Genomic DNA, 25,680 nt, shown 5'->3' on the forward strand with positions numbered 1-25,680 from the left:
TGACGTGATGCATTTTGGTAGGAAGAAGATGGGCAGATAATATAAAATAAGGGGTGAAATTTTGAAGGGGTGCAGGAGCAGAATGACTTAAGTGTATATGTACATAGGTCATTAGCAGGACAGGTGGAGAGCCTAGTTAATAAAGCATATAGTATCCTGGGCTTTATTAATACGGGCATAGAGTGCAAGAGCAAGAAGATTATGCTGAATTTATATAAGACACTCATTAGACCTTAGCTGGAATAGTGCGTGCAGTTCTGGGCACCATATTATAGGAAGGATGTGAACACATTGCAGAGTGCAGAGGAGGTTTACAAGAATTGTTCCAGGGATGAGAAACTTCAGCTATGAGGATAGATTGGAGAGGTTGGGACTGTTCTCCTTGGAGAGGAGAAGGCTGAAAGGAGATTTCATAGAGATGTTCAAAATCATGAGGAGGCTGGACAGAGTAAATAGGGAGAATTCCTGCTCGTAAAAGGATCAAGAACGAGAGGGAACAGATTTAAAATGATTTGCAAAAAAAGCAAATGTGACCCGAGAAACAACTTTTTCACACAATGAGTGGTTCGGGCCTGGAATGCACTGCCTGGAAGTGTGGTGGAGGCAGGTTCAATCGAGGCATTCAAGAGGGCATTAGATAATTATTTTAATAGAAACAATATGCAAGGGTGCTGGGGAAAGGCAGGGCAATGGCACTAGGTTATAATGCTCATTTGGAGAGCTGATGCAGACATGATGGGCTGAATGACCTCTTGTGCTGTTAAAAATCTGTGATTTTGTGATTCTGGAGTTAGAGGGAGAAATGGCCTGGACTTAAACAAGTATATTTAAGTAGAGCATTTTGGTAACGCTATTGTTTGAGATATGCAGTAGGGGAATGTAAATTAATTTAAACATAATTTAGTTTCATCTTCTCAAGCTTTAAATATTTTTGACTAATAGGCAACACCCGGAATCAACCATAAAGAGCTATTTGCTTATATTGCAATCAGCTGTATTAAATGAAAGCAGCAAAGTTATTTATTTACCAGTAACAACCAAGAAGAATACCAGTCAAAAGCACTTGCTTCTCCGTCTCTATCAGCAGTCTACTTAAATATCCTAGCACCTTTTTCCAACAACTTAACCTCTCTCCCATCACAAGCATCACAATTAGTAATCTTTTACTATTTGCTGTGCAAAGCTTGTGAAGTAAAACACCGAAAGCAAGTATTGGAAATTGAAACACATTGTGATGCTCACTGAATTATTACAGGTGGATTCCATTGATGCACTCCTCAAGGGGTCGGTTATGACCAAAGCTTTCGAAGAGACAAATGGCATTAGTACAGAATACAACATACAAGGTAACGTAGGCTTTTATGGTAATAAATTTTAAATACTAATTGTCTGCATTTTTCAATGGTGTTACGTTAATAGCCATTCTCCTTAAATCTCTCTTGCTGGCCTTCATTCACTTGTACATTGGTGTACAAATGCTTAATGAGTAGTGAAAGCTAACTAATCATTAGCAGGATGATACCTAGAAGTGCTTCAGCTATACATCTTTTATATTACATTTATATGCAACCGACTCCCATGTAATTTAATATTCATGATTTATGCTGTCCTTTAAACACAGAAGGTGACAATTTGGGGAGAAAATTAGATGCAACAATTGGCAACCGTTCTAAAATGTGATGGGAAATCATAAACCCAGAATTTTATAGCCCCTGAGGAGTAAATCCTGCACAAGTTTTGATTAATACCATCACAGAATTGTCGTCCCAGATGGCCTCAAATTATTTAACCGTGTTCAATATCAATTTTCTCAACAGGACGAAACAGTTAACATTTAGTCCTAAGTGAAGTCACAACTGGTTCTTGCCATCTGTGCTTTTTGGTGAGATTTTTGACTGCAGAAATTAGTACTCATTCAATCATGTACCCTGGTTAAACACAGAGCAATGTTGAAGTATATGGTTTTACTTTAAACTTAATTGTATTTTTCTGCATTCTTCTCTGGGGTTAAAATTTTAATTTTAAGTACTTTGAAGAAATGTTGATTCTTTGATTCTAATTGAGAGCTACTTACACAAATACATAATTTCAAACTCATGCTCATTGTCTCGCTAAAACGGGTTTAGCTATTTTTTTTTGTACTTACCTGCCCCATTTCTTGGTTCAGTGTTTACAATGCTCCCTCCCTCCATAAAGTGCCTTTAGGCTATGTTGTTAATTCAGAGCTGCTGTGTTGAATATAACCTCTTGAATTTCTCTGTATCCCTTTCATAGAAGTATCGTATTTGGGGAATAATGGCAGAAAATCTGAATTTTCCATCACGCGCAATATGGTGGTGCATGTCTTGCTCACCCATTATGCATAGTATCTTCATGTTAGAAATGGTTACAGAAGACAGTAATGAGATTTGTGATCACCTAAGTCTCAGAATCTCTCTTTAGAATTTCGACAGAAAGTTGACCGAAACGTAAAATATCGAAGTATAATCCAATCAAACGTGCAGGAAGACCCCTGGAACTTGCCTTGTTCAATCAATGCCTTGGTGGACAATGTACAGGAATATGTTGAAGGTTAGTAACTTATTTTCTAAGAATTTTTGAGACCATTTCTCCCATCAGCCACCTTTCAACGTGTTATACAATAGTTTTAAGTTAATGGGTAGCAGTTAAGTAAACATTTTTATACACATTGATTTTTATGATACCCAAGTCATAGTACACAAGGATGTGCATTCTTTTTGCATTCAGTACACAAGGGTTTGTTTGACTGGAGTCCAAGCTAAGTTGAAATTGACTGTGGTGGAAATGCATGCCTTCTCAAATCATTACTGCCTGGAATCCTGGGATGTTTTATGCTTTAAATGATTTAACAGATGGAATACAATCTGCAGGCCGCATAATTCTAAATGTAATTCATTGAGTTCTTGCCAACTTCGAACTCTGCTGAAAGGGAAGACATTCCAAGACTGACTAAAAGTGGAATAATTTAGCAGTGCAAGGCATGAATATGTTGTATATTTTGCTGTACCCTGCATTATTGTGATTCAACATATAACTGATATAGAAAAAGCCCTCTCTAAGCATTTCGTGGATTTGGTATTTAGAGAAATGAAAATTATTTCAACTAGATTACTAGGATATGAATAATGCTCTCAGATTGCCATTATAAAAAATTGTAGCTACATCAGCAGTAACTATTGATAGGCAGTTGCACTTTCACTTCAGTTGAACTAAAGACTCCTTTCTCTGATCATCAACCCCACTGAAACAATTATCTGGCGTTCACAGCTAGAAGTTCATGGCACTTAATTATTTAAATATCAATAAGTTACATTTTGAAAAGTAATTCTTATTACAATTTGTGCCTGAGAATTTCCATGTTCAGATTTTTTTGATTTTTTTCAAACAAATACTTCATACTGTATCACCAAACATGCTGGTGTCTTAATTGCAAAATGCTCTGCAGATTTGCAATCTGTCTCGTTTTGCACACTGCAGAACCTGAATGGCTTTTAATTATTCATGGGATGTGGGCATCGCTGGCAAGGCCAGCATTTGTTGCCCATCCCTAATTGCCCTTGAGCTGACCTTGCTAAGTAATTTCAGAGGGCAATGAAAAGTCAACCACATTGCTGTGGATCTGGAGTCACATGTAGGCCAGACCAGGTAAGCATGGACATTAGTAAACCAGATGGGTTTTTACAGCTTTGCAATTGATAGTTTTATAGTCATCATTACTGAGACTAGCTTTATAATCCAGATTTATTAACTGGATTCAAATTCCAGCTGTTGGTGAGTTTTGGACCCATGACCCAGAGCGTTAGTCTGGGCCTCTGGATTACTAGCCCAGTGACATTACCACTATACCCCTGTAGATGGTAACTTATGTTTATAATGAACATGTTCCTGGGCTTTTCACAGGGCCAAAGACAATGTTTTACAATTTTGTGGAATAAGTGAATTTAAAAAGTAATAATTTGAGCACTAATGAATGGTGGTTTGCAGCACAGGCTCTATCTTGACATTTGAAATTTTCAGTATTTGTACCGTGGGATATTGCTTTGGATGATGTATTCATTTAAGTGCTATGGTACTGCCACTTGTTTCTTCCATGGTTATCTTGAAATTTTGTCCCTGCACAGCAGTTAAGAGAAGATGCTATTAACATTGCTGCAAGTACTTAAGTGCACTTGTATATTGTGCTCCAATTTGTTAATTGATTGACTTGTGTTTTAACTTAATTTTTTCAGCTGCATTGCTGATTTAATACTGAGCACATCGGTGAGTTACAATGGAGCTTAAACATGTTGCAGACATTTCTACTGGCTTATAGATCAAATGACACGAAGTGGCACCCCTTATTACAACACTTTGGAAGTTCTTGCTGACTTTCACGTAGACCTTTGGAATATTATGCTGCTTGCATCACTTCAATAATAAGACTCAAGTTCTTAAATACCAATGGGAGTGCAAATCACAAATATATCCTATTGTATATTGAAACTATTTTCATGTCGTCAGGGATTTTAAGTGCAGCCAAAGAAAGAGGAACAGTACTTAACTGCCAGATTATGACTCATCACTTGGCTCCTGAACTAGTCCCATACTTTGCGTTCCTTCTTTCTCTTATCTGCTTATCTGCCCCCTTTCCCCTCTTTTCTGCCTCTCTTACCTCCCCATTACCTTTTTCTGTTCCGTCTCTAATGTCTGCTACCTTCTTCTCCCTTTCTCCTCCTCTACCTCCTCCTCTCACTGTTCTTCACTAACTCTTCCCTCCCAAATGCTGCTTCTGTCTTCTCATTTCCTGCTGTCTATCTTGGTCCAGATATCTTGGTCCAGTGTCCTCCATGCCAGCTTGACCTGAATACTGTACTTGGTCTTGCAACATCATGGCAGATTGAGTTATATTTTAGTGTCTTACGTTATTCTAATCCATAGAGTAGACATTAATTTAAAACCTATTTTCTTCAAGATGTGTAAATATTACATTTTAGTAATTTCTATAATTGCTTCCTCAGATGGGAAAAATCAATTGCTTTTAGCTCTACTTCATTGCACAGGTAAGACATGTTTTAGTCATTGCAATTAAGCTAAGCCAAACTGCTGTTTTGAGGGGGTGGCAAAGTTTGTGCACTATTTTATAACTCTTTGTAGCATAGCCCAATGGAAACCAAATGTTACAACTCCAAGTAATATTTGTATTGAGAGCAAAGAACTAAGGTTATTGGTATATTTTTTAACATTAAAAGCCTTGGAACTTAAAGGCCTAAGTTAAGACAGAAGACCCATATGAAAGAAGTAAATGTTAATTTGGTTGTGGTCCATATACAATAACTAGTTCTATATTTTCAGTAATCAGTTATCTATAATGAAAGTGGAAGTGTTTAACTCCAATATGCAACACTATTACTTGGAGGAGCATTCTGAAGTGATTATTTCTCAATATAAAAAAAGATTTGCTGTAATTCTGTGGTAATGTTACATCGTCCACAAAGAACAACATGTCAACATTGCTATCTGTTTGGTGTGAAAATATTTAATAACAAAAGCATATTTTCATAAAACATGTTTTCAATGGATTTGAGATTTTAGAACACAAAATGGAATGCTCTTTGCAGTTCCCTTTTTCACTTCTTTTACATGACAAATCAAAATATAGTTATCAACCAAAACTTTTCTAAAGAAATGTCATCTTAGGCTTATGGCTAACTTATTTCCAGCTTCAGTCAAGCTCGGTTAATTTTCTTCTGAAGCAACAAGTCTAATTTCACTTTGTGTTCTGTTGTGCAAATGTGGATGAGATGAAATCTTATCCCGTGTGATTGGGAACAAATGAAAGATTATTTAAAGTTTATGATGGAATTGCTGCTTACTCTAGCCTTTGGATTTAGTTACTGTACCTGGTTTTATGTTGTTCTCAAAAATCCAACAGAATTTGCAGTGTTTATAACGGTGAACTGTCAGCATTTTCCATCCTTCCCCCTCTGAATCTCACCTCAACTTCAGGATTTTAGCACAAGGGCAAATTAACATGGAAATCCTGAAATTGTGGTTAGTCATTGATTGTTTGGCTGTCTGGACCCCTTAGCCTGCACCTGAGGCAGCAATTAGTAAAATCAATTGATCTGACAAGAACTTTGCTCTTTTCCACTTCGTACCACTGAGGGAAAACCCATCAATGTTTGATAAAAGCAAAATACTGCGGATACTGGAAATCTGAAATAAAAACAAAATGCTGGAAAAACTCAACAGGTCTGGCAGCATCTGTGGAGAGAGAAACAGTTAACGTTTCGAGTCCATATGACTTCTTCAGAGCAAGTTATACGAGCTCGAAACGTTAATTCTGTTTCTCTCTCCACAGATGCTGCCAGACCTGAGTTTTTCCAGCATTTTCTGCTTCTATTCCATCAATGTTTGAGCCTTGTTTAGTGAGGTGAAACTGGGCTTTTTATGATCCAATGTTGAACAACTGTTAAATATTTTTGAAATGTTGCCAAATGTCTCCATTATGATTTAATGCATTTTTTTTTAAATAACTCAAATTTTTAAAGTTTACTCAAGATATTTCAACTTCTACCATAACCCCAGATGTATGCCCCAATTTTCACTTTGCTTTCAGTAAAATCTCTACAAAGTGATTTGATTATTTGTGCCTTTCATTTCATTCCCTGGTTGACTGCCTGAGATTTTTTTAATGTGACTCACTGTTTCGACTGTTGACGACATCATTGCAGCTCGAATGTTAGGAATTCCGATTTAAACTACCAGAACTATCCATTGTACATCAAGGGGTTTCAGGGCGCCAGATTGCTCACTGCAATTTTCTTTGAGGCTGGCAAGTATCCTTGTTTTGCCACTGAACTCCCAAATCTGTGCCATTGTCATTTCTTTCTTTCCATCAATGCACAACGCTTATATCATTTTGGCTGTTAGTGACTGGATTTTTCTGCCACAGGTGCTCTTCCTAGCCATTTATTTGTATAGCCCAGAGTCCACTTTCTCATTTGTTTGGGCAAGGTAAAGCTTGATTTGTAAGGTTGGAGCTAGTATTCCTCGGATTTTTTGAGGCTGGATTACACTTCTTTACTTAAGAGGGTAGAGAATTTTAAATATGAGGAGAATGTGTTTTGTATGATTTTGTAGAAGTAGTGATTCACTTTTTTATTTTCATAATCTACTTTCAAACATGCTTGTGGTATAAATGGTTTACATTTTGTAAACTTTCCAAGATGTGTTGTAAATAAAATATCCTTCCGCCATTCATTCATCTGATTCAGGCTTGCTGCTTTTCCTTAAAATATCCATAGCAACACTGGAAACTTGTGAAGCCTTGTGGACTTAGTTGTGTAAGAGACAAGAGACCTCTTGATGAATTAAGAAGCAGCAGCCAAGAATGTTAATAAAGTGCACTTCAAGAATATATATTTTTTTACATATAGTACTTAATTTTTGGTTCCTGGTGGCACAAGAGCTTCTGTTGTGGCTTGTTACGAGGGTGCGAGATCCCATTTGAGAACACCTGAATTATGATCAGGTGCAGAAGTGCTTTAAGTTAAAACAAAAAGTTTGCGAAAGTTCAGTTGTTTCCATTTCTCCCCCTCCCCCCACATGACCACCATACATACATACATACATACACACACACATTGTAATTCTCTTTCTCTTGGTCTCTCTCCATCTACCCCTGTCTCTCCCTCTTGCTCTCTTTTCCAAGATTCTCCCCTTCCACAAACATCATTACATGACCACTAGCTGAGGTATAATTGCACCCTAAGCCATATTAGGTTCTTGTACTCCAATGAAAAAGCACCAAGAACATTAGCTGTTCACTGAAGCATGAGTTTTGATTCCTCCTCCTGACGACACAGTTTTTTCTTCCCTTTACAGACCTGGAGATACAATTACGCCGAGATGTCCTCTTTTGTCAAAGCCTTGTAGCGGCCATCTGTACCTTCTCTGAGCAGTTGTTGGCTGCTTTGAACCACCGGTATAACAATAATGGAGAATATGAAGAGGAGAGCAAAGAAGCCAGCAAGAAATGGCTTGAGCAGATAGCTGTTACTGGCGTCCTTCTCAACTTTCAGTCGCTGCTTTCTCCAAATGTGGTCAGTGAACACGCATAAGTTTACACATCATCATTTGGTGTCTACTAGACAATACAGAGAGACTTCTCTATGGGGTTCAGGGAATTGTCCAAATTTTTTTAACAAGTGAGAGAATGTAGACAATTGATGATTTTGAAGTTACAAGTGAATTATAAAAGCTTACAAATTGAATAATTATTCATTGATTTCATTTTGTGTATTTTTGCATTGGGGAATGCAGCTGTGTCGGCAAATTGTTGTTTACACATTTTAAATAGAAAATTTGTATTTCTCAACTCTTTGTCATTAGATGCCTAGTGGTTTGAATTCCTGTGTTCACTAGTTTTAACGGAAATGATGTGTTCAAAACTTTCTGTGCTACATTTTACTTTTTCTCCCTCCTCCCTCCCTCCCTCTCTCTCTCTCTCTCTCTCTCTCTCTCTCTCTCTCTCAAGCCTCTGTCTGGAGGTTTCATATGGTAATTAACTTCTTCTAGAAAATAGATTGGATTTTCCTCTTGCATGCCTGAACCAAATATCTGATTTTTAATGATACCTGTATCCGTTTGCTCTTTAACAACACCTGCACCTCCTTGTAACCCTGTTCTGACTTGCGAGACCTCAAAACCCTTGCTAATTGTGATCACTTGATAAAGATGTGAAGATATATTGTTTCAAAATTTGTCTTGATAGAGGTAGAAGTGAAATGTGCTGGCAATTCAACTGAAAAGGCCATAACAAGCTTTTATGTCTAATGACAATGTATTGTTGAGAAGCAAATGAGATTGAATCCCAGAAGTCACTATACCATATGTCTCAAAATTCCTTCCCTTCCCTCATCGTGGGCATGATCTGAAGATCCTTTTATAAAAGCGTAATGGACACATGTTTTATGTTTCTAATTTATGTTAAAGTAAGATAATATGCAGGAGGGATTTAATTGAAGCAGTTGCCTGATAGATGCACAGGCCAACTGCATTATTGGCTTCTCTTGTTTCTGGAGTTTGGATATTACTTGCTGTTCACTTCAGTGAAGTGGAATTAATAATTATCATTTTACTTCTGCACAGAAAGATGAGCGCATCATGCTGGAAGACACCAAGGTCGCCTTGTCCGATCTGGATAATGTAACATTCTATTTCAGGCAGCTGGAACATGAATACCCAGTAGCAAGTAAGGATTTCACGTACTGTTTTATTTTTGAATATTAACCAGCATTTATAGTCCATGCTGAAATTCTGTTCAAAGCAAGGTGAAGCACTGCAGCAGTAATTATGAACCAAAATAAAACCATAATCAGAACAGAGAGGTTTTGTTTCAGGAACATCGTGCTTCTTCATGTTGAGCTGCCTGTCCCTTTGTGGTCAGCTGTGTACCTTTTGTAAGACGCAAGAATTTAGGAGTTGGTGTGATGCAGTAGTTCAGGTGCTGGTTTCTCATGTCTGCAAAATGTGTTACAGTCCAATCCAAACTGATGGGATGAAAATCTCATGCTGGCTTTGTGAGTTACTTGTGATAAGAGTTTGGGCACACGTTTATCTAATTCCCAGTGTAAATAATTGAGATTGCTGAGTTGGCAATAGCAGAGGCTAAAGATTAACTGGTTGGAAAAAATATCATTGGTTCCCTTTGAGGTTGGGGCCGAGACACATTATTCGGTCAGGAGAGGGCAAGTTGCACTCTGTGTATGTAAACCGTAGTGTACCTGACTTAAGCTGCTTCAGATCGAAAGGGATATGTGGTGGTGGGATTAGAGGAAGATCCCAGAAAAAGAGAAGTCAATGGACGTGGGTTAGAGATAGGAAGTAGGAGGGAGTAGGTGCTTCTGTCATGAGGAAAGTATATCCACCCCCCCACCCCTCCGCCCCGACAATGTTGAGGGCTAGGTCAAGGTGGTTCCTTAGTGGAGAGGGAAAATGGTCAGAAGAGGCATCCTGACTCATACCCACGCCTCTTAACAGCTATTTGCATCTAAGGAAAAAAATGATAAAGCTGAAGAAAAGATCACTAACTGTGACCAGGGAATCTGGAGTAGGTAGATGAAATTAAGAACCATAAGGGAGAGAGATTTTTCTACAAACACTTTCAGGATATTTGTACACATGCTCAGAAATAATAAATATGGGTTTTGGAATTTCACCAACTTTCTTCAGGTCTCCAACACAATTGTTTGGTTTCATGCTGTAAATACAATCATCCCATCATTAGAATGAATTTGAAGCTGTTTAGGTTAAATTTTTTTTTTTAAGTGTATGAGGACTCTAACTACCCTCTGGCGTTTTAGTATAATATTCCCACCACTGAATCCTGATTAATTTCAGCCATTTGCAACAAGACAAACATTTTATATCGTGAATTAACTGAAATGATTGCTGATGACTTCTATGAAACAATGAGGGGGCAGGGCATTTGCTGTCAGACTTGATGTTGCAAGTGAATGGACCTGATCCAGTGGCAACACATGTAAAATCAGTGAAATCAAAACTCTATTTAAAAGAGCCATGGGGCAGAATCGTCTCAGATTTGCACTAAGTGCAGTAGCGGGTCAGTAAAACGATGTTTTATCTGCTGGCTGCGATGGTGGGTTTTCACGCCATATCGTCCCAAACCAACCACGTTAGTTATGCGCCCCCTGGAAACACGGTTTCCATGGCGAGCGGGCTCTCATTCACCCGCCTGCCACCACTACCACCCCGCTATCACATCGGATGCCATATTTCAAGTCCAGCCACAAACGCACATCTCGGCATTTCTAGACCACCACTGCTGCATGGAAGACATTGCCCTGAAACTGAAGGAGACTGCAGACCCCAGGTTCAGCGACGCGTCCCTCGAGCAGCTTTTGGATGCCGTGGAGGCTCGCCGGGATGCCCTCTATCCCCTCTCTGGCTGCAGGATGGCCAGCAACAGCACTAACCCGGCTTGGGAAGCGGTGGCAGCGGTGGTCAGTGCAAACGCTCTTCAAAAGAAGACAGCCACCCAGTATTGCAAGAGGATGAATGATCTCCTCTGTTCTGCCAGGGTAAGTCACTCTTCTCATGATTCTCAACGCAAACACACACGAACCCATCACACTTTCACAGGGCCCACGCTCGCTGCCGGTTCAAGGGATATCACCATTTACTTTCTTATACACACTGTCATTGTCCTCATCCCGTCCATGGGACCACTCACCAGCCACACAGGCCAGGCATACTTATCATCTGGCCTGGCAGGCATCCTGCTTACACTTTCTCCATCTCTATTCATGCTGGACAAGCTGGCACACAACAAGAGGGAAAGGTTGCAGACTGGTGACGGAATGCCCGAAATCAAGGTCTTCACAGACTATGAAAACAGAGTGATCCAGCTGGCCGGCAAGGATCTGGACCATTCCTATGCTGACGATGAGGTCAGTGGTGCTCTACCAAGAGAGGATCCAGCAATGCGACATCCATCAGACAGCCATTCTGTGAGTGACGTGTCCTCTTTCACAGGCCACTGCCATGGGCTAATTATCTCCCCTTGCTTTTGCAGGCACATCTGCCAAACAGTCGACAGGGTCCACGACCCAAGTCCTCCAATCAAGCCCTGAAGAAACCTCTGAAGAGGAATCTGGAGTCACCCTCCCTGAAGTTCCATCACAGCGCTCACCCACACCCTCCACCAGTACAGAGACACACATCTCGGTGGGACCTCGCTTTAGATTAGCTCCGGGATTACATTGCACTGCCTGATCCACAGCAGGTGGAGGCAACGACTTCCCAGGTTCCTGGCACCCGGAGGACTGCAGGAGGCCAGAACTTTGCTGAGCCCGAGTTAGATGACGAGCCTCTGGACTCAGTCATGACACAGTTGCTGGAGCTGCAAAGGTAAGCTCGGGAACATCAGGAAAGGATGTCCGCTGCACTCCTCAGATTGCAAGGCACGATGGAGGAGTCCTTCCGCCTTCAGTCAGAGATGATAGCGCGGGCAATGCAATGCACTGAGGTCAACACTGGTAGGGTGGTGGCCACCATGGAGACATTGGTTCAGGATTTAGCTCCTGCACTGCTGCATGGTCTCAACTCTGTTGCTGATGTCATAGTGTGTACACGAGAGGGGTGCAGGGCAGCTTGGTCTCACTCCAGCTACCCCTTCCCCTCAAGGAGTCAGCCAGGGGCCCGCGGGCACCCATGGGGAGGAGGATCAGCAAGTGCATACTTCAGGCCCATCCACCCAGGAGACTCTGGGAGTGGTCAGCCGATCCGAATCCCCTCTTCCTGTGACCTCCGCAGCTCCAGCTTCACAGGCTGAGGAGAGTGCCACTGCCACACAGCAGGACCCCGAAAGCATGCTGGGGCCCTCCAAGTCTCGGCCCTCCAGAAGAAACCAGCTAAAGTCATCACAGACAGGGCGTCACAGTCAGCAGGCTGCCTCCTACTCCGCTGTGGATGTCCGGGGAGCACCAAGACATAGCAGCAGGATTAGGAAAGTTGAGGAGAATTAGTTGCACAGCCTGGGCATGGGTGTTAATCACTTGTACATAATGTTCACTATTGTCAATAAACTCTCAACAATGTCTTCCTGCCTGTGGCTCCTTGTCCTGATGAGCAGTGTTCTTGTCACTCAGATGTGAAACCTTTCTGCATAAGATAAAGGCAGGTGTTTCAGTCCAGGGCCTCTTCCGTGTGCTTTGTGCAGCCTTCAGACCAAAGTGATGGTTCGGGCTCTCACTCCCTGGAAACATTACTGATGCCTGCACCTCGGCAGTGCTGGTCATTGCTGCCAGAATGTAGTGGGCAGTCGCCACAGAGTTCTCTCATTCTCTTGATGTGCCCTCAGCACCTTTTAAGGAGGGGCTGGTCCCCATCAATTCAGCATCTGTGACCTGTGATGCTGTGCTCTTGAAGGGTTCAGGTTCTGAAGGCGGACAAAGGATCAGATGCCTCTAAAGTTTCATGGCTGCGTCTCTATGATATGACCCTGATCACAGAGCGTGTGAGCTGCCCTCGGCCAGACAGGGGTCAGACATTCTCAGAGGCTATGTGAAGATTTATGGAGTGTCCTCACTGCATGTCGTTGTCGTCATCGTCATCATCCTCCTGCAATCAAGTGACTACACAATGTCTCCATGACAGGAGCATTCTCAGAGGGTAGTCACTCTGCCATAAGCCAGACTGGAGTCAAATGTTCACAGATGCAATGTGAGGATCTATGGGGTCACCTCACTGCATGCCGTCATCATCCTCCACAAATCTAGCAGCTGTGAGGGCCTCCCGAGCACACCTGCCTCATCTAGCCAGTGCGAGGACCTCATCCCCGTCATAGTCACCTCTGAGGACCTCCTCACCCTCATCCCCATCCACAACGCCCCCATCTCCTTAGCCAGGTGCAGCAGACGATGATGATGTGTGACACTCTCTGTGGACTATATTGCAGGGCAACACCAGACCGTCCAGGCACTGAAACCGCACCTTCAGCATCCCGATGGTCTGTTCCACCAATTTGAGAGCTGCAGCATGAGCCTCATTACACCATTGCCCTGCTGCAGTCTGAGACCGCTGCACAGGTGTCATCAGCCACAGCCTCTGTGGGTAGCCCTTGTCCCAGAACAGCCATCCCTGCACCTTCTGTGGACCCAGGAAGACTTCAGGGATCTGTGACCAAATGAGGATGTAGGCGTCGTTCACAATCCCTGGAAACTGTGTTTCTGGTGGTCACATACCAGCTGCATATTCAGCGAATAGAACCCCTTGCGTTTGATGTAGTTCAGTGTGTTGCGATGGAGATCTGAGCGCCACATGAGTGCTGTCGATCGCACCTTGAACCTGTGGGAAACCCTAGATTTGGGCGAATTCAATGGCCTTTGCATCCTGTCAGTTCTGGTCCCGGGCAAAATGCACAAAGTTTTGTTCCCTCGCAAAGATGGTATTTGTGACCTCATGGACGTATTCGTGGGTGGAGGCTTGTGAGATCCCACCGAGGTCACCTGTTGGATCCCTGAAAGGAGCCACTGGCGTAGAAATTGAGCGCCATGGTCACTTTCACGGCCATGGGCAGTGGATGCCCTCCGTGTCCCTGTGGCGCCAAATCCTGCAGTAGCTGGCAGATGTGACCGACCAGTTCCCTAGAAGTGTGTAATCTTTGGCAACACTGGTTCTCGGTCATCTGCAGGAATGAAAGGTGACAACACGATGGCTCGCTGTGGCTCTTGGGCGGTGTGTGTGGGATCCCCAGTCACCCCTTGTTCCTGCTTCTGCTTCTGCCTCTGCACAGCCAGGAGCCTCCGTCGCTCTCTTCTCCGTTATCTTTGCGCTTTGTAGGCTACCAGGCATACAGCTAGTTCACAGGCTCCATGATCCTGATGTACTTCTTCGTGACAGGATTTACTACCATTTGAAAGCAAATGGGTGTATTAGTGAGAGGCAGCATGGTTTTGTGAAGGGGAGGTCGTGTCTCACTAACTTGATCGAGTTTTTCGAGGAAGTGACAAAGATGATCGACAATGGAAGTGCATTGGATGTTATATACATGGATTTCAGTAAGGCCTTTGACAAGGTCCCTCATGGCAGACTGGTACAGAAGGTAAAGTCGCACGGGATCAGAGGTGAGCTGGCAAGATGGATACAGAATTGGCTTGGTCATAGAAGACAGAGGGTAGCAGTGGAAGGGTGCTTTTCTGAATGGAGAGTTGTGACTAGTGGAGTTCCGCAGGGATCAGTGCTGGGACCTTTGCTGTTTGTAGTATACATAAATGATTTGGAGGAAAATGTAACTGGGCTAATAAGTAAGTTTGCAGACGACACTAAGGTTGGAGGAGTTGCAGATAGTGAAGAGGATTGTCAAAGGATACAACGGGATATAGATCGGTTGAAGACTTGGGCGGAGAAATGGCAGATGGAGTTTAATCCAGACAAATGCGAGGTAATGCATTTTGGAAGGTCTAATACAGGCAGGAATTATACAGTAAATGGCAGAACCCTTAAGTGCATTGATGGGCAGAGGGATCTGGGTGTACAGGTCCACAGGTCACTGAAAGTGGCAACGCAGGTGGATAAGGTAGTCAGGAAGGCATATGGCATGCTTGCCTTCATTGGCAGGGGTATTGAGTATAAAAGCTGGGAAGTCATGCTGCAGCTGTATAGAACCTTGGTTAGGCTACACTTGGAATATTGCGTGCAATTCTGGTTACCACATTACCAGAGGGATATGGAGGTGTTGGAGAGGGTGCAGAGGATGTTTACCAGGATGCTGCCTGGTCTGGAGGTTATTAGCTATGAGGAGAGGTTGGAGAAACTCGGATTGTTCTCACTAGAGCGACGGAGATTGAGGGGCGACTTGATAGAAGTTTACAAAATTGAGTGGCATGGACAGAGTAGATAGTCAGAAGCTTTTTCCCAGGGTGGAAGAGTCAATTACTAGGGGACATAGATTTACGGTGAGAGGAGAAAACTATAGAGGAGATGTGCGGGGCAAGTTTTTTACGCAGAGGGTAGTGAGTGTCTGGAATTCGCTGCCAGAGGAGGTGGTGGAAGCAGGTACGATAGTGGTGTTTAAGAGGCAGCTTGACAAATACACGAATAGGATGGGAATAGAGGGATACGGACCCCGGAAGCGCAAAATGTTTTAGTTGACGGGCAATATGATCGGCGCAGGCTTGGAGGGCCAAAGGGCCTGTTCCTGTGCTATACTTTTCTTTGTTCTTTGTTTTCCTGCAGGATGAAAGAGAGAGACATGTGGTTAGCATGGGTGTGCTCAGAACCTGTCCTGGTTAAGTGTGACAGCCCCTTAATGTTTCCCGGAGAGTGCTGGCCACCACTTGGATGGCCTGAGATTAGTGCACTACATGGCTGCCGCCTTAGCTTGAACCATGGGGGAGACTGGTCCAAACCGGGATGATGACATTGCCAGGCGCTGTGAGTGCCTCCAGCAGTGACTGCTACATGGCCAGCTTTAGCGAGGAGATTGTACAACGTGTGCAGTCTTCCAACTATTCTGCACTCCACTAAAATGCTCATAAATTTGCAGTCTTTGCTGTGGGTTGAGGGTGTGGGGGCGCGCTGAAGATGAAAAGCTTTGGAATACTTGGTGGCACTTTGATGCTTCTGCGCTGCTTGAGTGGGCAGATAAGCTGGGAGCCCGACCCCAATCATATCAATGTGGCTGCATCTGAACTGTCTCAGTTGCAGAGGAATGGTCACTTTTTATACCGGGTTCCTTCATGCGTGGCCACTTTCCTCACCCCACCCCCCCCGCGGGCCACTAGTTGCTTCAACGGCCGGGCTGCCCTTAACCACCCCCCAACGCCACTAGTCACCTCAATGGCAGGGGCTTTTTTTTTTGCAAAAATATATGTTGCTCATAAAATATCTGAAAGAACATTACAAAACATTTCTAAATGGCCATCACAAAAAGGGCAATCATATTCAACTTTTACACGTAGATCACGAGGTGCTTCAATACAATCAATGAATATTAGTCATTTCAATATGGTTATTACAGACAGTCAGACAGTGCTGTGGTATTGGAGTCATCGACATACATTATGTTGCACTCTGAAGTGCTTCAAATATGCCACATTTAGTATTCACCACATACATTCATTGTGAGTCATACAATCCAAAGGGTCTATGACAGTTCCCTGCCCCTCGGTGCACTGTGGCAGAAAGGTCTTAGACAGCGACCTTTCCCCATTGCAACTTTGCGGTGGCTGCCCCAAGCTTTAGTGCGTCCCTCAGCACGTGGTCCTGGACCTTGGAATGTGCCAGTCTGCAACACTCATTCGGGGACAACTCTTTTCACTGAAAGACCAACAAGTTTTGGGCAGACCAAAGAACGTCTTTCACCAAATTGATGGTCCTGCAGCTGCTGCTGATGTTTGTTTCGGTGCGTGTCCCTGGGAACAGCCCATAGAGCAGAGTCCTGTGTCACAGCACTGCTCGGGAGGAACCTCGACAAAAACCACTGCATCTCTCTCCAGACCTTCTTTGCAAAGGCACAATCTACAAGGAAGTGAACACCGGTCTCTTCCGGGCAACGTGCAGAGGAGGTGAGACTCCTGGCATGTTGGAAGGATCTGACGGGGAGGGCCTTTCTCACCACCAGCCAAGCTACATATTGGTGCTTGTTGGAAAGTTCTGGCGATGAGGCATTCTACCAAATGACTTTGACCGTCTGTTTGGGGAACCATCCGACAGGATCCACCATCTTCTTTTCCCGCAGGGCCTCTAGGACATTACGTGCCAACCACTGCCTGATGGACTTGTGGTCAAAGGTGTTTCTCTACATAAATTTTTCCATGAAGGACAGGTGGTACGGCACGGTCCAACTGCTTGGAGCGTTCCGCGACAGCATGGCCAGACCCATCCTTCACAACACCGGGGACAGGTAGAACCTCAGCATGTAGTGACACTTGCTGTACGTGGTCCCTCGGTACACAAACACCTTGATGCAGCCGCACACAAAGGTGGCCATCAGGATGAGGGCGATGTTGGGCACGTTTTTTTCCCCCCTTTATCTAGAGACCTGTACATTGCGTTCCTGCGAATACGATCCCTTTTCGATCTCCAGATAAAGCGAAGGATAGCTCGGGTAATCACCATTGCGCAGAAGTGAGGAATGGGCCAGACCTGCGCCACGTACAGCAAAACCGAGAGTGCCTCATGAATGATGACCAGGTTCTTACCCTCAATGGCCCTCTATCGGCGGTCTGAGCGGAGGATCGCGGACTGGTTTCCCACCATCATAAAACTGATCGTGCCATATTGTCCGTTGATGCCACTGACCACGCCCGATGTCGGCGGGCACAAAAACTTCTCTCGGTGCCTCATGGACAGGACCCTGGATTATGGGCAATTTGAATCTGCTGGTTTAACTGGACACAGATCAGGGAATCAACAGTGTTATCAAATGAGGCTGGCTAAATAAGTACCTCCACATTAAATTTATTATTATGAACTCCAGCTATTTTTACATAAATGTGCATGCTAAGTAATGACCAGAAGAAACACGAATCAACACTGATAGAGTCTAAAGTGTAATTTTTTACTTAGATTATGTCTTGCATCTGGATTATTGTGCAGGCCAAAGTGTTAAATTTAAAGAGAAAAGTTTTGAAGTTGCGCAATTTGGCTGAAATCATCAATTTTAGACTCGACACTTCAGAAAAAAATGTTTATTTCAGAATCTCTGGTTTTGAAATACCAGAATATCTGGAGAGAACTGTTTTGGGGGCATATTCATTACATAATCAGCTGCTGAAGTGGAAGTAAGCTTTTCTACAATGGGCGTTAGCTTAATATTTAAAGATTTCTATGCCAACTGCATAGTGTACTGGTTTGAAATATTCAATTTTCCTTGTTAATACTACATTCCAGAATGAAAACTGATTACGATGAATCAGTTTCATTACTAAATTTGAAGCTCTGGACTAGGGCAGCAGGGTAATGTTTAGTTGAATCTATTATTGACTAACAATTAAGCCAAGAATTAAAAATCTAGCACAGTTTTACTTGATTCTTAACTAGAGGAACATAAAGTAAATATGTTTGGATTATTTGCACTTCAGCAATGTTGCCCAAAGGAAAATTTGTATATCCCAGGTTTTTCTGAAGTAAGCTGACCTTGCAGTGTGCTCTATTAGGTCGACTTGTTCGTACAAATTTTAGGTTGTAAGTTTTCTCTCAAAGTTGCTGGATGTGCAAGCTGAAAAGAGCGTGGCAAGAACAACAGGGAACCTTGGTGAATAACAAGATAAATGGTGCATCTCCTTAATCGATGAGATTAAAGGATTGAGAGAGAAACTGTCAAGACTGACAAGGGTGAAGGATGAATTAGTGTGGTTAAATCTCATGTAAAATTGGGTAAATAGATAAATGGAGATAAAAAGGTTGGATTGAGAGAGAGGAAAAAAGGAAAAGTAAGAAAATGTGAAAATTTAAAATGACACATTATTAATCTCCAATAACAACCTTAAGGGATGAGACTCCATACATTTAATTGTTCGAGGTTGATTGGCAATCATTAACCATTATTATGTCATTAAAAGCACGGTTACTAGGCTTAACTTTCCATGGTGCATTTAATGGCCAGTTAATTGGCAAATGCAGAAACTTCATGAAAATCACAGGGTGGGCTAGAATGAGATGCTGTTTTCACAAAGCTAATGACAGTGACATGAATCATCGAGCAACTTATGGCGTTTTGCAGCTCATGGGTTATCTCTTCTTTGCAACAAGTTGCTGCCCAAAGTGCACATTAAAAATGACTTGGATCATTCACATTGTTTTTTCAGCGAGCTGGTAATTATATGTCTCAAAATACCAGGCATACGTTAACTAAAAATGAAAATCCAATCAATATACATGCCTATCATGGCTCAGAGTTCCTTCTCAGTGAAGAAGTGACTGCTTTCACCATTCACCTTGCATACAGTTACCCACAGACTTCTCATGGCTTGCCTGGAGATTTCTACTAAGTTGACATCTGTTTCAATGTGCTGCTGCCCTCTACAGGATCTGTGAGTAGCTCAAGCAGCAACAAGGGTCTTCAATAAAGCAGATTGATTTATCTTCACTGAGGCACAAACTGCAAGCCAAGATTTATTTAAAACATAGCACAGGAAGTAAAATAGAAATTGGTACATTTAAGATGGGATTAAGGAAGAGAGATGAGGAAAAAAAAAGCAGAAATTGAATTTTTTATTTTTCTAAAATCTACATCAATTTTCTTCTGAGGGATTGAGACTCCACACTTGTAAAAACAATTTTCCAGGGCTACAGACATTGTTCCGCAGTAATTATCATTTATTACACCATTCAGCAACTCACTTCCTCCTGAATGTTTACTTATATATGATTCAAACTGCTTGAACTATATCAGATAATATTGTACATGCATGTTCTGTGGCACTCAGCTTTGGTCAAGAAGGCATTAATGTCTATAGTTTCAGCTGGTTAAATAAGCCGATTTAAATTTTTCCTGCTACGTGGATTCTGTCCATGGCAAGCTTCATCAACAAGCACAGCACAACTTTGGCAAAGTTGCATCGTACTCCATGGGGGTGCATTGCCTGTAATGTAGTATCAAATCCTATTTATACCGTAAAATAGACTGTTCTGAAATATAACCTCATTGCTTCCAGAAATGGAACAAAATGACAGTAGGACTGGATATGCTGATCTATATGTACAACATCTAATTTTAGCAATTAAATAGGAGGCCTCCTTCTCAAAGCTTTTAAGCTGTAATCCTTTGACATTTAAATATATAACTTTCTCCATTGGACTGCTCTGTTGCTGGACTTTCTATTCTGGGATGAAAAAACCATGTTGGGGATCACCTTACCTCAAGGTTTTAAAGGCTTGCTAATATATTACTGGGGAAATTCACTACACCCCTGCTACCACCCCCACCCCCCACCCCTGCCCCCAACCATCGCTTCCCTCACCATTTGACCTCTGCTCACTCTCATCTAAATAAATAAATTCTCCTTCAACTCAGGACCCTGTTCATCTTTTCCTAATGTCTGGTTCAAATGAATGATTCTCCATCTAGTGTGTACCTTTTTATTTCATCGGCTCTCTATTACCTTTTGATTTTATCTTCTTTGCTGTTTTCTGTTCACTTTTTATATAAAAAGGATCAATTTAAAAGTCCTCAGGCCAACATTTATATTGGAGCAAGATTGAATTAAAATAACTATTACTATTGAATTTAGTTGAATACTGTAATTCTGGTCATCTTGGGCTTTTGTAGTTTAGTGCTTGATGTCGCATTTATTTATTTTTCTTAAGTTGATGGGCATAATCCTTGTCCACGATACCTGACTGCAGTTTATATAATTGCAGAACACTAGGTTTACACGCTAATTTTACTGTGTATTTGGAGGAATTATTGAAGATGTCTAATTTAGCATAAGGTGGTGGAAACATTCAAGGTGAATGGTTGGGTCTCGGAGGGTGGTTACTGGTGCAATGTGCCAAATGGCCTCCTCTGAGCTGTTAAATTCCATGATTCTAAATTTTCATCCATGTTGACCCTACCTTCTCACCAGACACACACATCCATTTCTGACATGGTAAGATAAAATACAAACTGCTATTGATGTCATGGGCTCTGTGGTTTAGAGTGTGTTCCATTGATTAGACCTGTATAGAATGTATTTTTAATGTGGCTACAGGTTTTTTTTTTTCCTGAACACTGATTGGCCTGGTATTTCTTTTTCTTTTAAACACTTTTTTCCAAAAGTCGAAAGAGTGCCTACCTGGCAGAGTATTTTGTTTTCTTCTTCGTGTATTGGTTGCTCCTATGTGCCTGCACTTTCTTCCCTGCGCACTTTGAAGAATACATGCTAGTTGTTTTCTTTTACTCCTAGTCTAAATGAACTGCAGCCTTTGTGGGGGACTTGTGTTGTAATACCAAAATGGATCTTAAGTGCTGATTTTAATTTTATTTTGCAGACAACTCTATCACTTATCATATAGATGGAAGTCGGCAAGCACTGAAAGTTATCTTTTACCTCGAAAGTCATAACTTTGCAGAGTTGCCTTCTAAGTTTCAGAATGGTGGAAGTTTAAAGCTACACACCGTTCTGTTCACTCAAGGTAAAATTGCTTTCATTTAAACATTGCAGTTGTCCTTTTATTTAAGTATAATATGACAAAAATTGTTTTGTAATGTACATGGTATGCTTCTTCCTAAACACTTCCTTGTGTGTATTAAATGTTTAATGTAATTGGAAATGTGTTATTGATGTGTTTTTCTCTGATCATCAATTGCATTTGAATTGTAATCTGCTACAGCTTCAGAAGTGTGCTTTATAAACTATCAATTTAAATCGCAATAGAATGCTATCCAATGCAGGAAGTTGCTTAAAATTAAATTGGCCTCTTCGGGATTGAGTAAAACGTTACTTACTGTAAAGAGTAAACTGGTACTTGGCAACAATTTGCATTCATCAAGACCTTTCAAGGGCTTTGAGTAAAACAAATCTAAATTAAAGTAAAAAAAAAATCCAAATCCATCTTCATGGTTTAATTATTGCTGTCTGATGTTATAGTATGCTTAACCATTATGTTTTGCTGCCATTCCGGGAAGGCTTGGTATTTTTTTGTCTTAATAAGTGGTTTTGTGTCGTGACTATATTTCAGGCAACCACAACCAGATTCTATACCAAGGTAGTAATAATTACATTTTTCTCCGTAGCTCTTGAGAGCCAGTGTTCTCCAGAAAATGTGTCGGTAGAAGAATTTCAACAACAGATCAATTCTGCCTCTCTTGAAAAAGTGAAATATTATTATCGAAAACTCAGGTAAGCTGATATTTGCAGAATGAATTTGGACAAAAGCATTGTAACTTTTTTGGAAGATCATTCCTTAAAATTATACTGATCAAATCAAAGATTCAGTCAAGTCTACCCCAAGATCCTATGGCTTAGGGACCAAGCTGGTGCAAACTCTAATTTGCGTTTAATCCTCCTGGTAGTACGGCATACATCAAGGTTCCGGAAAAACTATGTTGGATGAAAATTAGACACTTCTCTCCCGCTTCATGTTCAAAAGACAGAGCTTTCTTTGCAATTAAGAGGAAAAGCAAGATTCAAAGTGATTGAAAATGTTACTTGGTAATTTAATGATTTAGCATTGGGCATCAGTCACTTATGATCCTGACTTAGAACTATATCGCAGTTCCTTCACTATTCGAGTCAAAATCCTGGAGCTTCCTCCCTAACAGCACTGTGGGCATACCTACACCATACGGACTGCAGCGATTCAAGGAGGTGTTGCATCACCATGTTCTCAAGTGCAGTTAGAGATGGACAATAAATTCTGGCCTTGCAGTGATGCTCACGTCCTATAAACAAATATAAAAGCAAATCAGACATATCCCTCACCTCCATTCTAACCTGAGTTAGAATTCCCACCTTGCTAGGCAGGTTTAGGTGATTGTGGTTATTAAAGGGAACTAAATTGAAGCACCAAAAAATGGTGCAAGAAGAGTTGGAATTCTAGAGTTGGTGCTAAGGAATATAAGGACAGAATTGTGGGAGATTTACTTTTGCTTTTGGAAAATACCTTCCGCTCTCTAACATTGACATCCTTGATCTTCATGAGCACAATAATTTGTGAAATATGTGAAAAGAAATTTCACATATGTGAAATTTTTCTGATCAAATCAAAGATTCAGTCAAGTCTACCCCAAGATCCTATGGCTTAGGGACCAAGATGGTGCAAACTCTGATTTGCATTTAATCCTCCTAGTAGTACGGCATACATCAAGGTTCCGGAAAAACTATGTTGGATGAAAATTAGACACTTCTCTTCCACTTCATGTTCAAAAGACAGAGCTTTCTTTGCAATTAAGAAATATGTGAAAGGAAAAATAGTGTTGAAGGATCTGTTGATGTCTGTTACCTAGCTGTCCAGATTCAGGAATAATCTAAATATTACAAATACATTTTTAAATAAATGTATATATTTAACGCTTAACTAAATTCGAAGTTCTTTTTGATCTTTCCATAGGGCTTTCTATCTAGAAAGATCTAATTTGCCTTCTGATTCTTCTACAACAGCTGTAAAGATAAACCAGGTAAGGTATCTCTAGTGGACCTGTCAATGGCCAATTGAGTAGGTAGTTAAACCAATTAAAGGCCCCGCCCATCCAACCTTAAGGTTGGTGGACAGGCCAGGAGCCCCAGCAGGCTTCTGAAAAAACATGAAACCTCATCCACCGGTGGGATGAGGTTTCATGTCTGTTTTTAAAAAGTTTAATAAAGTTTTTGTGATATTAATTAACACGTCCCATCTCGTGTGACATTATCACTTGAGGGGGACATGTTAATTTTTTATTTTTCTATTTTTGAAGTTTCAAACACTGTCAGCGATCTCCCTAAGGCAGCACTTAGTCTCAGGGAGATGTGCGCTCTTTCACGCACATGCGTGAAAGAGCATACTCTGACAGTTGGGGAATCCCTCTCTCCCCCCTCCCCCAGCACAGGAAGCGCATAGCACTTCCTGTCGGGCGGCCCGCTGGGTGGGCCTTAATTGGCCCGCCCACTTAAAATGGCAGCGGGGCCCGTTTCGGCAGCGGCCATTGGCTGCCCGCCCGCCGCCAAGCCGGTGGGGGCCTGCCCACCCATCAAGGGCAAAATTCTGCCTGCTATGTTATTAGCTCTCTTTTCTTTATTGCATGGTCCTATAGCTACATTCGACTTGCATTTCAAATTTTGAGGCGTACCAAGATAAGCCAATGTTGCTTAGGGTATCTTATTGATATGTACATCAGGAATAAAAGAATGTGCTGATAGTGTGGGAGGAGGCTTGTGCAGAACATGAACACCAGCACATGCACATTGGGCTGAATGGCCTCTTCCTGTCCCTTAAATTCTATGTAATTAGTTTTTGTGCAAGTAAAGTGAATATATATTATTGAGCTGTGCTTGATCTTGCATAGAGTGCTGTGCTTAAGTATTACAAGAGGCAAAAATCTAGCTGCTTAAAGAAAAAATGGGAAGGGGACCTCGATATTAAGTGCAGTGGCATTCCTTGCATGTAAAATATTGGAACAAACCAGATTTGTAAATAACGCTTTATTGTTAAAAATGCGCAGCTGTTACGTCCCCTCAACGCTTTGGAGGAGCTTCGGCGACTAATGGAGTTGTATGTCGGCCCAAAGCATTCAACATCCACAGCGAGCTCAAGTAGTCCTGCTTCTGGAATTGCAACCTTGCCGATATCTTCTGAGCTCTGCAACAGGCTTGGAGCTTGCCAGATTGTTATGTGCAGCACTGGTATACAAAGGTATTTGATATATCTCCAATTACCTCAGTCTTTCTGTTAAAACAGAATATTCCAAGCTGTTCATTCTTGGAATGCTATGAAAATTGTAACGTAAAAATATCAGAATTCATTGATGTGGGGTATGTTGGCACATTTGCATTCATTTGTGAAATAAATCTGTGTGTCTCACTCATGCTGCCTTCATGGTGATCCTGATTTCATAAGTCACTATTACAATATTAGCCTGGCGATATGTAGCACAGCCTGAATAAATGGTCATTCTCCGTAATATTGAGGAAGGTCAGAAGACAGAAAATTGAAGTTACACTTGCATCTTTTAATGCATTGCTGTTTGAATTCTTGCCTATGCTGTGAATTCTGAGCAGGAATATAAATGGGCCAACTTCTAGTTCTTCAGCAGTCTTGGTAAATTACACCAGGGTTGCATTGCCGAATTCAATCTCTATGGAGATGAGTTCCATGTTCTGCAGCACTGCATCCTTGATGGCCACTGATGAGATGAATAAGAAGTGGTGGGTGCAGCTTATCACTTGTAGACCAGTGTAAATCAAACACCAGCTGCTGTGTTGAAATAGAGACAGTGAATTTGGAGATAGTGAACTTGGTATTGGATTTGGTTTGTAAGTTTATGATGGGAGAGTTGTTGCTGTGAAACTTCTACATATAAACTGGAAAAATCAGATGGGCAAAGGTAGTGTAGATGAGTTCATAGAATGTTTTCAAGATAGTTTCTTAGAACAGCATGTTCTGGAGCCAACCAGAGAGCAGGCTATACTAGACCTGGTATTGAGCAAGGAGATAGGATTATTTGATAACCTCCCAGTGAAGGCACCCCTA

General features: G+C 41.8%; 1 protein-coding gene across 1 annotated transcript in view; it reads left to right on the forward strand.

Moving 5' to 3' along the window:
* prex1 (phosphatidylinositol-3,4,5-trisphosphate-dependent Rac exchange factor 1) overlaps positions 1-25,680 on the forward strand; it is a 220,382-nt gene that overhangs the window by 182,495 nt on the left and 12,207 nt on the right. The window contains exons 29-37 of the mRNA XM_078555256.1: positions 1,256-1,346; positions 2,443-2,571; positions 5,019-5,060; positions 7,888-8,105; positions 9,154-9,256; positions 21,505-21,648; positions 22,250-22,355; positions 23,566-23,632; positions 24,653-24,843. Coding sequence (XP_078411382.1) covers positions 1,256-1,346; positions 2,443-2,571; positions 5,019-5,060; positions 7,888-8,105; positions 9,154-9,256; positions 21,505-21,648; positions 22,250-22,355; positions 23,566-23,632; positions 24,653-24,843 — 1,091 coding nt within the window. The remainder of the gene's footprint in view (positions 1-1,255; positions 1,347-2,442; positions 2,572-5,018; positions 5,061-7,887; positions 8,106-9,153; positions 9,257-21,504; positions 21,649-22,249; positions 22,356-23,565; positions 23,633-24,652; positions 24,844-25,680) is intronic.

Source organism: Cetorhinus maximus, chromosome 13 (genome assembly GCF_964194155.1).
Source record: "Cetorhinus maximus chromosome 13, sCetMax3.hap1.1, whole genome shotgun sequence".
In the NCBI taxonomy this organism is placed as follows: domain Eukaryota; kingdom Metazoa; phylum Chordata; class Chondrichthyes; order Lamniformes; family Cetorhinidae; genus Cetorhinus; species Cetorhinus maximus.